General features: G+C 45.5%; 2 protein-coding genes and 1 long non-coding RNA gene across 5 annotated transcripts in view; all 3 read right to left on the reverse strand.

Moving 5' to 3' along the window:
• Window positions 1-8,848, reverse strand: part of ADHFE1 (alcohol dehydrogenase iron containing 1) — a 32,518-nt gene extending 23,670 nt beyond the window's left edge. For 2 of the 3 annotated variants that reach the window (XM_084785540.1, XM_084785539.1), the window contains exons 1-4: window positions 8,714-8,848; window positions 5,859-5,896; window positions 3,763-3,809; window positions 157-210 (exon numbers count right to left, since the gene is read on the reverse strand). In XM_084785540.1, the coding sequence (XP_084641666.1) occupies window positions 157-210; window positions 3,763-3,809; window positions 5,859-5,896; window positions 8,714-8,772 (198 nt within the window). In that variant the 5' untranslated portion in view covers window positions 8,773-8,848. The remainder of the gene's footprint in view (window positions 1-156; window positions 211-3,762; window positions 3,810-5,858; window positions 5,897-8,713) is intronic. The other variant, XM_084785541.1, reaches the window with a different exon arrangement.
• LOC311599574 lies at window positions 1,095-3,752 on the reverse strand. The gene is made up of 2 exons (XR_014779949.1): window positions 2,442-3,752; window positions 1,095-2,339 (listed from the first exon to the last, which is right to left on the reverse strand). It is a non-coding gene; the product is annotated as an uncharacterized lncRNA (long non-coding RNA).
• Window positions 8,849-9,417: 569 nt separating the features above from the next.
• Window positions 9,418-13,995, reverse strand: RRS1 (ribosome biogenesis regulator 1 homolog). Its single transcript, XM_084785573.1, has one exon. It carries the CDS (start codon window positions 11,493-11,495, stop codon window positions 10,401-10,403), a length of 1,095 nt encoding a protein of 364 aa, XP_084641699.1. The 5' UTR covers window positions 11,496-13,995; the 3' UTR covers window positions 9,418-10,400.
• Window positions 13,996-15,314: the final 1,319 nt, after the last annotated feature.

A 15,314-nucleotide genomic window follows, 5' to 3' on the forward strand; every position in this document is an offset into this window, starting at 1 on the left:
CAGTAAAAATTAACTCAAAAGTTAGGCTTGAGCACAATCACAACTTTGGGTAAGCTTAACATGATCTTTAAGAACAGAGGACTCGGTTATTGGTCCGTTTACACTTGTGTTTACAAGACATAGCACGTAGAGACTGCAGGTATCTCAAATACTTGCCATGCCCACTTCCTTTGTAACCCCTGCTCCATATCTAATATTTGAAACAGCCATCTGAAAAAAAAAATAAATTAGGTGTATTAGAGCTGGCCAATGCATTTCTAAAACCCTGAGGTGACTCCACAGTGTTTAGAGAAGAAATAACATGCTCTACAACATGGTGTTCTAGGTCCCTAGCTTCTGGCTTCCCCTCTTCCTCAAGCAAACCTTGGCTCCAGTCACCACACAAATTTGCATTTGTCTTTTCACAAATAAGTTCTCACTTGTTTCTTCAGCTTCAAATGTCGGCCTTCCATAACTTCCACATTAAAACTCTCAAACTTCTTACTTTCCAATTTATATGTCTCGTGCAGTTTTGTCCCTATTTAGGGAACCCTTGTGTGCATCTACACATGTCTAATCATGCGTGCATCTACACACATCCATCCTTGTGAGTATTTACATCTATTCATCCTTGTGTGCATCTATACACATCTGCTCTTGTGTGCATCTATAAACATGTGCCCTTGTGTGCATCTATACACATGTGCCCTTGTGTGCATCTATACACATGTGCCCTTGTGTGCATCCATAAACATGTGCCCTTGTGTGCATCTATACACATGTGCCTTGTGTCCATCTACAAACATCCATCCTTGTGTGCATTTACACATACCTGCTCTTGTGTGCAACTACACACCTCCATCCTTGTGTCCATCTATACACATCCATCCTTGTGTGCATCTATACACATCTGCTCTTGTGTGCATCTATACACATGTGCCCTTGTGTGCATCTATACACATCTGCTCTTGTGTGCATCTATAAACATGTACCCTTGTGTGCATCTATACACATGTGCCCTTGTGTGCATCTATACACATGTGCCCTTGTGTGCATCTATAAACATCCATCCTTGTGTGCATCTATACACATCTGCTCTTGCGTGCATCTATACACATGTGCCCTTGTGTGCATCTATAAACATCCATCCTTGTGTGCATCTATACACATGTGCCCTTGTGTGCATCTATACACATCTGCTCTTGTGTGCATCTATAAACATGTACCCTTGTGTGCATCTATACACATGTGCCCTTGTGTGCATCTATACACATGTGCCCTTGTGTGCATCTATAAACATGTGCCCTTGTGTGCATCTATACACATGTGCCCTTGTGTGCATCCATAAACATGTGCCCTTGTGTGCATCTATAAACATGTGCCCTTGTGTGCATCTATACACATGTGCCTTGTGTCCATCTACAAACATCCATCCTTGTGTGCATTTACACATACCTGCTCTTGTGTGCAACTACACACCTCCATCCTTGTGTCCATCTATACACATCCATCCTTGTGTGCATCTATACACATCTGCTCTTGTGTGCATCTATAAACATGTACCCTTGTGTGCATCTATACACATGTGCCCTTGTGTGCATCTATACACGTGCCCTTGTGTGCATCTATAAACATCCATCCTTGTGTGCATCTATACACATCTGCTCTTGTGTGCATCTATACACATGTGCCCTTGTGTGCATCTATAAACATCCATCCTTGTGTGCATCTATACACATGTGCCCTTGTGTGCATCTATAAACATCCATCCTTGTGTGCATCTATACACATGTGCCCTTGTGTGCATCTATACACATCTGCTCTTATGTACATCTATAAACATCTGCCCTTGTGTGCATCTATACACATCTGCTCTTATGTGCATCTATAAACATGTACCCTTGTGTGCATCTATAAACATGTACCCTTGTGTGCATCTATACACATGTGCCCTTGTGTGCATCTATACACATGTGCCCTTGTGTGCATCTATACACATGTGCCCTTGTGTGCATCTATACACATCTGCTCTTGTGTGCATCTATAAACATCTGCCCTTGTGTGCATCTATACACATCTGCTCTTATGTGCATCTATAAACATGTACCCTTGTGTGCATCTACACACATCTGCCCTTGTGTGCATTTATACATATCTGCCCTTGTGTGCAACTACACACCTCCATCCTTGTGTGCATCTATACACTTCCATCCTTGTGTGAATCTATACACTTCCATCCTTGTGTGCATCTATACACTTATATCCTTGTGTGCATGTACACACGTCCATCCTTGTGTACAACTACACACTTCTGTCCTTGTGTGCATCTATACACATCCATCCTCATGTGCATCTATACACTTACATTGTGTGCATCTATACATTTCCATCCTTGTGTGCATCTATACACATCCATCCTCATGTGTATCTGCACACATCCATCCTCATGTGCATTTATACACATCCATCCTTGTGTGCATCTACACACATCCATATAACCTCCCATGCACCAACACCATTGGGGTGCTCTCTTGAAGTTCTTGTGCTGGACTCTGGTAACAAGTGACTAAAACATCAATGCATGGCCCTTTGGTATTTATATACAGAGGCAGCACTTCTGCATGAATAACCATAGGCCACTTTTCAGTTAAAGAACAAAGCAAAACAACCACAGTTTGTTTGATTCATGATATGTTTAGATTTCCCTTTTTTCTTTCTTTAAAAAAATGGTTAGTAATTCTTTAAAATGAGGATTTAAGAAATCTAACAGAAGCCGGACAGGGTAGTGTACAACTGTAATCCCAGCACTTGGGAGGAAGAGGCAGGCAGATTGCTGAGAGTTCAAGGCCAGCCTGGTTTATAAAGCAAGTCCAGGACAGCCAATGCTGCACAGAGAAACCCTGTCTTGAAAAACAAAACAAAGCCAAAACAAAACTAACAAAACAAAAACAAAAAACAAAAACAAAACAAAACAAAACAAAAAAAGAAAAGAAGAAAAAAAAAAAGAAAGAAAGAAAAGGGGGCTGAAGAGATGGCTCAGCAGTTAAGAGCACTGACTGCTCTTCCAGAGGTCCTGAGTTCAATTCCCAGCAACCACATGGTGGCTCACAACCATCCACAATGAGATCTGGTGTCCTCTTCTGGCATGCAGGTGTACACGCAGGCAGAATACTGTATACATAATAAATAAATAAATAAATAAATATTAAAAAAAAAAAAAAAAGGAAATCAAACAGGGTCACCCGGATCTCTATTACTCTCAAATGATTTAACCAAGATTATATTTTTTAAGTGTCTGCAATCAGATGGGGTTGGGATATCAGATGACCCCTGGTGACCTAATTTATGATTCCTAAACAAGGAGGGGTAAGAAGTTAAATAATTATAAGTAATTATGTAACTAGTATGGCAAATTGCACCAGAATTGGTTGTTCCTTTACTCTCGATTCAAAAGATTACTTTGACTTTGTTAAATAAGGCCTAAGGCAAATTTTGAGAGACTTGAAAAATAGTACATGTAATTTTGAAAGTTTGTCATATTTTAACAGCAATACGAAAAATGCTATTTTAAACATTATTTCTGTTTTCTGACTATATTCCCCTGTCTTCCCAACGCACATTGCTGCATAGTGTCTGATCAAAATGAGACTGTAACATCAGCTAACAATAGATTTAAAAAGAAACACGAATGCTTCAGCAAATATTGTAGGGCTTTTTTTTTGTTTGTTTGTCTGTTTACTTTTCAGGTCATCCATATAGAAAGAATGAAGCAATGAAATCTACCTCGAAGGCATAATCTGTTGTTTTTCCTGAAGGTGAGGTTCCGGGAGCTAAAAGTGCAGAAAGTAGCATCAGGACACGCATAAAAATAAATACACCTAAATAATTGTGTTTTGGTAATAAAACCCAGCAGTGAACATAAACACAATTTCCTTGAAATCTTATTTAACAATATACTTTTTTTTTTTTTTTACATTTTATGGTTGTGCATCAAACGTAGGCCAGTATTTACAAGAAAATACTAAAAACTATTATTTCTTTCTTTCTTTTTTTTTTCTTCTTCTGTAAAGCTATTATCTGGGGCAATAAGGGGTCATCAATAAATTTCAGAATGAAAATGTTATTACTTTTGTGCATACATGATGATTGTGCATGCCACAGCATGCATATGGAGGTCAGAGGACAACTTTGTGGAGCTGACCCACCTTCATGCAAATTCTGATCCAACTCAGGCCAGCAGGCTTGCATGGCTAACTGTTCTGCTGAGCCAGCTCCTGGGCCCTTCTCTTTCTTTTCTTCCTTCCTTCCTTCCTTCCTTCCTTCTTTCCTTTCTTTTATAAATAATTTATTTCTTTTTATTTTATGTACATTGGTGTTCTGCCTGCATATATATCTGTGTGAGGGTGTTGGATGCCCTTGACCTGAGTTACAGACAATTGTGAACTGCCATGTGGGTGCTGGGAATTGAACTGGGGTCCTTTGGAAGAACAGTCAGTGCTCTTAACCACTTAACCATCTCCAGCCCCCCCTTTCCTTTCTTTCCTTCCTTCCTTTCTTTCTCTCCTCCTCCTTTTTTTTTTTGTTTTTGTTTTTGTTTGTTTGTTTTTCAAGACAGGGTTTCTCTGTGTAGCCTTGGCTGTCCTGGACTTGCTTTGTAGACCAGGCTGGCCTCGAACTCATGGAGATCTGTCTGCCTCTGCCTCCCTGAGTACTGGGATTACAGGCATGCGCCCACCACACCCATCTCTTATCTCTCTTTTAACCTACTTATCTATTATCAGTCCTGGTCAGCTACAGGATAAGGGAAAGTCAACAGAATAATTTGTACCACCTTTTTTTTTTTTGCTATTAAAGAAAGAGAGACCAGAACTAGACAACAACAACAACAACAACAACAACAACAACAACAACACACAACACTGTTCCCTGAGGGCAAAGGCATCTTATTAAAACCCACATTGCGCTGATTCCTCTAAGGCTTTGTGGATGCTCCTGCTGCAACTACTACTACTGCTGCCCCTGCTACTGAAGCTTAGTTCAAACAGTAAGTTGGAGCTATTTTTCTCTAAGCCATTTCCCAACTTTTAAAAAAAAGATGCCAACAAAGATTAGAGAAGACAGGTGGAAAGAAAATTGTGCTGTTTTCCCCAGGGCCTCAGTGGCTGGCTCCCTTCATGGCTGGTGGCTAGAGGCTCCATCTGCTCTGAGGGTGAACCACTTACCAAGCAGGAAAGGCCTTGGCCTCTGACCTCTCTGGACTCTTCAGGCCTGCAGTGCCTTCTGCTCAGGAGTGCACATGGTCTGGCCTCCCCTTCCCTGCCTCTCTGTTTACAGTTTACCTCTTTCCAAGAAGATAATCAGTTTCTGTATGGATTACGTGACAACCTGGGGACATGCTGAAGCTACAGTGAACTTTAGGCACCACGGAGTCTGGCAGGGATTAAGATGATGGGAGCTGAAGGCTTTTGTTATTATTTTTAATTATTAAGAAATAGATGATTTAAACAATGGATCTGAGCAGAGTGTGTTTTTCTTCTGGAAATCACATTAGTTTAGCTTTTAGGGATGTCCTTTAACACAAAAGTATTATTCCTGAAGAACCTAAACATTCTTTAAGTATCTATCGTAAGCGTGTTTTCAGTTTTGAAAAATATTGTATCTCAAGTGGAAAGCATTAACTATCGTGCACTCAGTCAACATGTCAGGCAATCTCTGTGGAGCTTTGCATTGCCAGCTTCACGGTGAGAAGAGGCAGCTATGTTCACCACCCCGCCTCACACATGCCTTGATTTCCCTTTCCCACACTTTACCCAACTGTCAGTGGTAGAAAGCAAAGCGGAAGCTGATGTAAAAAAAAAAAAAAACTCAAAACGCATTACCTTGGGAGTAAGTATGAGAATGTGTTGGACACTGGCATCTAGGGAAAAGAAAAAAGGAAAATAGGAACAGAAACCAAAAGTAAGAAGCCTTAAAGTAAGCTACAAGAATACATTCTAATCTGGAGAGTAAACTGCTTGGCAGCTGGCAGAGCTGCAAAAACCCAAACCCGCTATCCCGCCAAAGGCAAACCCGGCGCTGTCTTTCCAGCACACCAGATAATCCTTTTCATGAGGTTCTTTATTCAAGCTCTACTTAGCCAAGGCCTTCAGGCATCTATGAGAAGCAGGCTGTGGGCGCACACTGATTTCTGTATTTCTGAGGCTCTGGCCCTAACAGGTCAGGAACTTGGGAATGTTCTCCCACATCTTCAAGGTATTCAGTTTAATCTTCAAACTGGCTCTGTACCACTGGCCTTTCAGGTCAGGTGCTCGTGTCCCACCACTCCGTCCTCGACCACAGCCTCAGGCTCCGTGAGCTGGTCTTGTCTCTACAGAGCGCACACCTAGAACACTCTCCTTGCTGAAGCCCTTCACTTTCCACGTTCTCTTTTCTGGAAACTTCCCTCCCTACCATGCCACCTCAGCTATATCTCGGACAGTCCCTCCCCCTGGCTCCAGTTTTTTCCTTTCGTTTCTCTATGGCTCAGGAGACCTCGCCTTAATGGGGTGTCGGCAAAGGCAAATACTTGACTGCATAGCTTCTGCTCCTCAGCCGCGCCAAAATTCAAATTTGGAATTAAACCACCCAGGGAGGGAAAAGGTAAAGGGAGGAAAAGGGTGGTTACTCTGGCTTTCAGGAGCTCAGAGCTGCGGGAGGTTAAAACAGAACATGAAGCAAGGCTGCCACCTAGTGGCCACCTACTTCCTGCAGGGGCGAGGAAAGCAGGCCAGGCCTCTAGGCCCAGCTAGATTTTCCTATTCCAGAACTTGACCGGCATTAAGTGTCTAAGGACAAGGCAAGAGAAGCAAAGGGAAGAAAAACAGCGAAATAAATGCCGCAGGCGTGGTTGCCTCTTTTTACCCATCGATTTATTTTAAATTCTAAGTCTAGTTAATTCACTTTTAGCCCTTAGCTGAGGTTCCTGCCTGGCCCTGTCTTGCTTTCTGAGGATGTCCACCTGCTGTTCATCTCCTCAGCTCCCTCCTCACTAGCCTTCCTGTCCTACCAGGAGCTTCAGCCGGCACCGCTTAGGCTTGTTCGTCCTCTGGTTCTCCACCCTGGCCTTCATTTTAGAGCTGGTTCCTATGCCTAGCATACTCCTTGGTCCTTGAAATTGAGTCACAGCTTTAAGGCCGGATCTTTACATTGTTACTGAAGGTCTGGTAGTCTTCATAACTAGGCTTGGTCACTTGTTCTCAGTAGGCCAATTAAGGAGTTAAAAAAAAAAGTCACAAGCAGACAGACATTTATTCAATATGGCTGCAGAGGGAAGGGGGTCTCCAGTGACCTGAAAAATTCTCTCCTTTCACTCCCTCCCTCCCTCCCACATCATGAACTTTGCCCTAGGTATTTCCTTGCTTGGAATCCACTTTCCTTCCCTTCCCCTTTCTTCCAGGTAAGTGAGTTTCTTTCCTGTCTGTTCTGGGATAGTCTTCTGGGGCCCCAGGGAGGAACCCTGTTTTCTGTGTCCCAATGTATGCATGTCTTTCCTAAAACTGCCTCCAAGGGCTGGCGAGACGGCTCAGTGCTTGGGACAGCTGCTCTTCCAGAGGCGGGTTCAATTCTCAGAACACACAAGGTGGCACACGACCCTCTACAACTTCAGTTCCAGGCACTCAAAGTGCCCTCTTCGGCCCTCTCCAGGCACACAAGTGATGCTCAGGCATACACATCGGCAGGCAAGGCACCCACACATGTAAAATACACTGCTTCAGAACTCACCCCATACCTCTCCTTGTCCCTCCACTTCCCACTGGCTGACATAACCACGCTCACCCCATGTTCCTTTCCCGTGCGGCTGTCCCATGTTCTGGGTGACATGGGCCCTAAGGGATATAGTGCTGCTCTTAAAAAGTATGAAGGCACGGTGACCACAAAAGAATGGAAGCGCTTATCCGGCTTGCAGGGCTTCAGTTCAGTGAGATGAATTCAGTGAGAAGCAGCTCCCCAGGTTTGCCTGGCCATGGAACTTTCACCACAAGGCATCCTGAGACGCTAGAGCATCATGGCGAGACACGGCTTTGGTAGCTTTCTGTTGTCAATAGAGCACGTCTTCCCATTTCATTATGGCTGGGGAAGGAGGACCGCAAAGCCAAGGCTCAACCCACGGCTGTTCCGCTGCTTAGCTATGCGACACTGAACAAATTATTCCCCAGGCGTTTCTTATGCTAGAGGAAATTCATCAGCCGGCTAGAGCCGCCATGGAGACCATTCCTGCTTCCAACAGTTCACGTGCAGTGTATGCAACCTGGAAGGTATGCGTCAGCTGTTTTCCTAGTTATGTCTCGGCCCTTACTGCCTCCTGGGAGGGCAGGCCCAGGCTCTCCACTCTGCCTTGGTTGTGGCTCGTCCCTCTGCTGGAATCCCTGGCCGGTCTCTCTCCTTTCCCTTTCTCCTGTCAGCTCAAGCTTCCTGTTTCCCAGGCTGACTCTGGCGTCACCGCTGTCTTAGCAACAATGCCAAGTCCTACACTACGTCTCACACCGTGGGACCAGACTGGCTTCTCTGGGAGGATCTCCTTGATGGTAGCTATGCCACACTGCACCATCCTGCGCCACCATGGGATCAGGCCCTGCACAGCCCATTGTATTCGGTGGCACCTGCTTTTCTGCGAGTATCCCAATTCCCATCACCTGCCCAGGTGCACGAAGGGGTTGCCAAGGACTGTGGTATCCTTGGTGCAGCCTGTACTCACGCTGTGCTTTGCAGGTGCCTCAGCAAGTGTGTGACCCTCGCGCGTGCTGCTGCAGCCATGGCAGTCTTCCTTGTCCTCTGGCTGCTCCACCCCCACTGCCAGCCAATCAGGGTAGCTGGACTCTAGGAGAAAAACATCTGCCTCCAACTCACTTTGCAAGGTCACCTGACTCAGCTTTGGCCCATTTTCCAGGAATCAGAACCAGCTGCCAACTCTGAAATCGCCTGGACGGCAAGAACTCCACAGAGTCTTCTGTACACTTCAATGCCAGTTCTGTGCCTCACTTAAAAAAAAAAAGGGCTCAAAACAACCAACCAAAACCTGCAAAACAAATCTTTGAACGTCAACAGCTTTGTTTTGATAAAGGTCTCCACATGCCTTTAGCCTCATAGATACTTAGAATGATAAACTGGCAAGGCTCAGCGGTGCCTCACCTGCCATGCCACGGTGGAAGAGTTCAGTGAGATGGCCAAGTCCAATGAACTTAATTAGAACTTTATCCAAAGCCATCAACAACCCATATTTTATTAGTTATTATGAAAGGAGTTGAGCTTTCTTTCCATTTTCTAAACGTCACCGTATAAAAACACTAAACACTTACCTCCAGTCCAGTCCTAAATGTCTTATCAACTGGCAGATCAACTTGCTTTACAGAAAAAGCCCCCACCCACGATTCTGTATTTTCTATTAATAATTTTTGGGAGTTATTTATGCAAAGATAAGTTTATTAAGATCAAAATAAGACATTAATGACAAGGAAAAACATCCAGGGCAGCAATAAATATGATCTCTCTTGCTGGGCGTGGCTGCTCATTTATAATTTGAGCACTTTGGAGACAGAGCCACAAGGCCTCGAGTTCCAGGTCAGCCTCGGCTCCACAGTGAATTAGGCCAGCACTGGCTAAAAACTACAACCCCAGCCAATTAAGCAAAGATTACCGGTTATAAACAAAATGACAAGTATTTTCTGGAGTAACAAGGTTTTAATTACCATTATTTACTGTGGTTCCAATTTTTCTTTTAAAGCAATGTGTTCTTTGGGATACTGCACCAACATCAGTCCCAGTATACTTTTATTATAGTTGGTGCCAAGAGAATTTTTGAGTTTCCGAATACAAGTGGCCTACCCATAACCAGTATAACTACTTTGTGTTTTTTCAAGCATACTCTATATTGGTAGGCAGACCACTGGCTTCATGTACAACTTCTTCAGACAGTAAAGGTTAAAAGCAACACCAGGTATCAGCAAACCTTTAAATACTTGGTAAATCACAGGTAGATGTTTTTTCCATTCTCCCTGGTTTGACAAATATATAGGCTTTGCTACAAAAATAACGCAAAAATGTTGAAACCAATCTGCTATAACTCAGAAGTCTGATCAACCCTTACCGAGTATCCAAAGTCAAGATTAAAAAAAAAAAAAAAAAAAAGCAAAGCAGGCTGTTAACTTATTCCTGGTTCTGACCATATTATTTCTATAATTCTCATAATACACAATTTCCAGCCAATGTCCCCATTGTGGGGAAAAACATTAATTCGTAGTCCAGCACTGACTCTTAAGGGGAGGCAAACCAGCCCCTTCCATGTCCAGCTCAAAGAAGGTGGCGCCACCTCCTGCACCGTGTGCAACTTAACCCTTAGCACAGACAGTCCTAGCTTTGCAGAACAGGTCCAGTGGGGCAGAACACTACTTCCGCCTCTTCCCACCTTGGTGCAATGCTTTCTTCTTGCCACCTAAAGCAGGCGGCCTGGAATGTTTCTTGCCACCCAAACCTCCTTTCCTTTTCTCTCCCTGGCCCGGCGGGCCGCCTTTTCTCTTGCCCGGAGGTCCCTGCCGGCCCCCATTTCTCTTGCCTTTCTGGCCCATTTTCCTCCTCTTGGCAGCCTCCTCTTGGTCCTCCTCCCTCATCTGCTTGTTGGTGGCTCTCGTCACGTCCAGCTGAGGCTTCTTGCTGTTCATGACTCGAAGTAGCTCCAACTGGTTCTTTTTCTCGGCTGCAAAGTCCCCAAAGAGAGGCTGGAACTTCCTCTTCTTGCCGGAGCCCCGGGGAGCCTTCTCCTTGGGGAGGCGCTCCTGGAAGCGTCCCACGGAGGCGGTGGAGACCTTGGCCACTTGCATGGCGCGGCCCAGCTCCTCCTTACTCTGGTGGCCGGTAGGGTGCAGGCCGGCTGAGCTGGGCATCTGCATCTTGTGCGCGCGGGCCAGGTTCCGGAGCCGGTTCAGCTCGTTCTTGGCCACGCGTTCCTTCTTGGCCTGAATCCGCTTGGCGAACTGGTCTTCCATGGGGTCGGCGCCCCCAGGAACCTCGATCAACCATTCCTTGGTGTCGTCCCGGGCGCGCTTGTAGCCCCAACGGCGCCGCCACTGGCCACTCACCTCGTCCCACACGATGTTGGTCTTCTTCTTGGGACGGATGCCCTTAAGGCGAGCGAACTGCTGCCAGCGGGTGAGCGGCCGGGGCCGGGGCAGCGGCTTCTCGCGGGGAAGGCGTGTGGCGGGCTCCGGCAAGCGCGCTACCACCGCCTCCTCCACGCGCTCGGTCGGCAGCCGCCACAGCTGGTTGACGAGCAGCTGCGTGTTGTCTCGCGCCAGGGCTCGCAGTTCGGCGTCCGGCGAGGGCCCGGCCTGGCGCAGCACCGTCGGGGGGTTGCGGTCCGAAGCCAGCAGGTTGCCCAGGTCGAACTCCAGCTCCAGCTCCTTGTGCACCGTGATGCGCTGCAGCTTCTCCGCCTCCTCCTGTTCCGCCTTGGCCAGCAGCTCCTCCACGCTCTGGCCCTCCATGGCTCCCGCTGCGGCTCGATTTCCCTCACTTTGGGGCGGCAGCAGCAGTAGCACCGGCAGTCAGCTAACCGGCAACCACGTGCGGATGTCGGGACTTGCAACCCGGAAAAGGAAAGTTCACTTCCGGGGTACCCGGAACCGGCTCACAACTAAGCAAGGCCAGCAGAGGGCGGTATTGGAGAGCTGATGTTTTTAGAGGCGGGACCTGAGCTCGCAACCGGATGTCGGCGGGACTGGCGCTGAGGGTTGGTTGGTTGAAGACTTAACAAGCTCCGCGCCTGGTTGGGACTACAGTTCCCAGCATGCTGCGGGGGGGGGCAGTGGGCGGTAGTAGTAACTGGCGGGCTGCTCAAACTCTTAGCGTTGCAAGCGCCATAGCTTCCGGGTAGTGTGTGCAAAACTCGGTCGGCTGGTAAATCTATTACAGAGGCGTTTGGCTAATCAGCTCTTTTTGGGTCGAGACAAATTATTTCCCCAGAGTGACAACCCCTTCTCTGTGGTCTAGTAGTGAGCAGAGACAGATCCCACGAATACACTTAGAGGCAGCTATAGAAGGTTGATTGCTTTTCGACTTAGCAGGGCTGGCTGTTCTGTTACGCTCGGTGGTTGCCTGGCCTGCGCTCCAGTTCTGGCTGTGCCACTGTTTGGTCGTGGGCTATTTATTTAGGCCTGAAAAATCGTGTAAGATGGAGACTCTAATAGTAATCCGTATCCAGGACTTCTAAAGGTGAATGTGTTAATGTGCTTTAAGGAGGTCTAAGATTCAGTGAAAACCAAATAGCAGTTTTTATTCAGTAGTTGGCTTGGGGAGCCAAGGCAGTATTATACCTGTCTCACTTTACTATTTACTGCGATCTACGTTGATAGGTTGTTTTACCTCAGCCCTGCTCATACGTATGAAACCTTAAGTAGTAACTGGTGTAAAGGAAGGACTCAATAAACAAGATCTGTTGTTGTTTCCACTAATGAAAAGGCACACTTAGGAGGTGAGTTGACTTACTGAGGTCAGACAACTAAGGAAATACGGTAGGCATTTTGGCCCTGGTGTTAGAATGGGCACATATTCAGTATAATGCCATCCAAAAAATTAAAAAAAAAAATAGTGTAAGCAGACTTTTATTTTACTGATTTTATTTAGAAGTCCAGATTGCCTAACTAAAGTATGTCTAAACAAACTTTGAACACAAAACTGAGGCTGAGCTTGAATTCCCAAATAGCTGATGGGGCCTTGAATTCTTGATCCTCTTCCCTCTCCCAAGCGCTGGCATTACAGTTATGGCTTCCCATACCCAGCTTTATTTTTAAAACGAAGTTTTAGGTTAGCATGCGAAGTAATAGTTTTCAGTGTGGTGCTTCCATACACGCCTCATGATCACTTCACTCCTTCACTGTCTTTCCCCATTCCCCCTTACTAGACGTTTTGAAAATGTTGGCTAAACTGGGTACAGCGGCCTATGCCTATATAATCCCAGCACTCTGGAGGTAGAGGCCAGAGGGTCAGGTGTTCAAACCTTAGTTATATAGCATGTCATCCGAATTATTTTTTGTTTTTAATGTGTCTTACACTTGCTATATGGCTAAGGCTGGTCTTGGAATCGATCCTTCTGCCTCCGCCTCCCAAATTCTGGGATTACAGGCAGGAGCCACTATATTCGTTTAAAGAGCTTTCTTCTTGGTGCTAGGCCAGTGTCTGTTACTCTAAATTCAATATGTCTAAAACTACACGGCACACAATCTTCCCTCAGAGTTGCCCTTTCTTCCATCATCCACCTCTCATCCTTTTCTTCCGCCAAACAAATGTGGATAGGTTGCCTTTGCTGCCCAAGGAACCACGGCATTGGCAATACAACAGAGACAACAGTCCCCGGGGATGTCATAACCATTGTAGGCTAGTAACTTGCTCTAATGATGGCAAATTCATCTCGGCCTTTTCCTGCCCCCTAATCTAATCAGTTCCAAAGCCTTGGTGGGCTTGTCTGTGTTTGTGTCCTTTCCACGCCCACTGCCATGGCCTTACCTGATCCGAGCCTGGGTCCCTTCTATCTGCTTCCCCACATCGTCTCTCTGCCTCACAAGCAGCACTAGTATCTGGCCGATTTTGATGAGGAGGAAACAGTGATCAAAAGATAGGAGAGTGGGGTCTGGAGACTTATGCGCCTAGTCCTCTGCAGACTCATCAGAAGGCCTTGGTCACCATCGAAAATGACAGCCTGCCTCTGGGAACCATCTTCTGGCTCCAGAAGCTCCTTTGGTTCAATTGAGAACCTTGCAAGGTTTCCTGAAGCTGTGCGCATGGCTTTGTAGATATTCCTGTTGTTTGTCTTTCTGTTTGCTGCCAGGTCTCTTACTAATTCCTGAGGCTCTTCTGGGAATTCTGAAATGTTGCCTGCCATGAATGTGGCCAGAGCAAATGCTTTTTGCGTATACCAGGCTCACGATTGTTCTTGGCCCTGTTTGCTGATCACCTGGCTTCAAGTTACCCTTAGAAGCCCTAAGTCAGAGTTGTATTTGGCCCACTCTTCATTTTTGCTCTAAAGGCAAAAATGAGACCAAGGGTAGAAAATCAGCAATTAGAGTTCTGTGACTCCTTTGTGTCCTTTCTCATGAAGAGAGGTCTTCTGCTTTTTGTTCCCACCTCATGCCAAAGAGAAGAGGTTTAAAGACACGAAACTAATACTTTTCACCATCTCTCAGTATATGCTTACTTTGATCAGTACAACTAGTTTTTGAAACAATTTCATCAGTCTTAAGATGACATGAACTTAGATTTACTTTCTTTTTAAAACATGAAACTAAGTACTTCAGGTGTGGAGGTCAGAGGACAGTTTTCTTTGAATTGTGGGATTTGAACTCATGTTGTCAGGTTTGGAAGCCCGTGCCTTTACCCAGTGAGCCATCTTGTTGGCTCTTGCTTTCTCAGTGAGGCTCAGTTTTCTCTCCTTTTGATGGTGAGAATTATTCAGGATGAGCCAGCCAGTTTTTAAATGTTCCGTGAACATTTTTTTTCTCTCTGAATATTTTTGTCCAAGAAATCCAGTATATCTGTTAACTTGATAAAATATTAGCTAAGGCCTCTTAAACTACTAAAATTATTTCCACACGGTTCATTTCACAACTTTATGTTGGAAGTACGTCAATAAAGAATTTTTTAATTTAATTTTTTGTGCACATGTGTGCGCATGCATGTGAGGTGTGCGTTCGTGTTTGTGAGTAGGCTGTAGAACAGTGCTTTTCAACCTTCCTAATGCTGTGACCCTTTAGCACACCTTATGTTGTGGTGACCCTCAACCATAAAATTATTTTTGTTGCTACTTCCTAACTGCAAGTTTGCTAATGTAAATATTTGTGTTTTCCCATGCCCAAGTGAAAGCATTGCCCCTTAGACGGGTCGTGACCCATGGCTTGAGAATCATGCCACAGGAGGACACTGGGTGTCTTGCTCCATGACTCTCCACCTTATTTTCCTGAGACAATATCTCACTGATCCTGCATCTAGGTTGGGGACCAGCAAACCCCAGACATCTTCCTCTTTACATTTCCCACAGCTCAGGTGTGCGCATGCACAGCCCCGCTGACTCCCTAAGTCAGGTCTGAGTATTCAGATTCAGTTCTCATGCTTACACAGCAAACGTTCTCACCCACGAAGCCATCTCTCCAGCCCTGCTTGGAAGGATGGCGTAATCAAAGGCAAAATTTGTTTCAGCTTTGGTCAGAAACCTATACTAAAAATCCATTATTTTAAAAAGAAACAAAGAAGGCATAGCTATTAGAGTTTGCATAGTTAGTGGAGAAGCAGAGTAGCTACCAAACACTGCACCT

The sequence above is a fragment of the Acomys minous genome (genome assembly GCF_964271855.1).
Source record: "Acomys minous genome assembly, chromosome: 1".
NCBI classification, from domain to species: Eukaryota; Metazoa; Chordata; class Mammalia; order Rodentia; family Muridae; genus Acomys; species Acomys minous.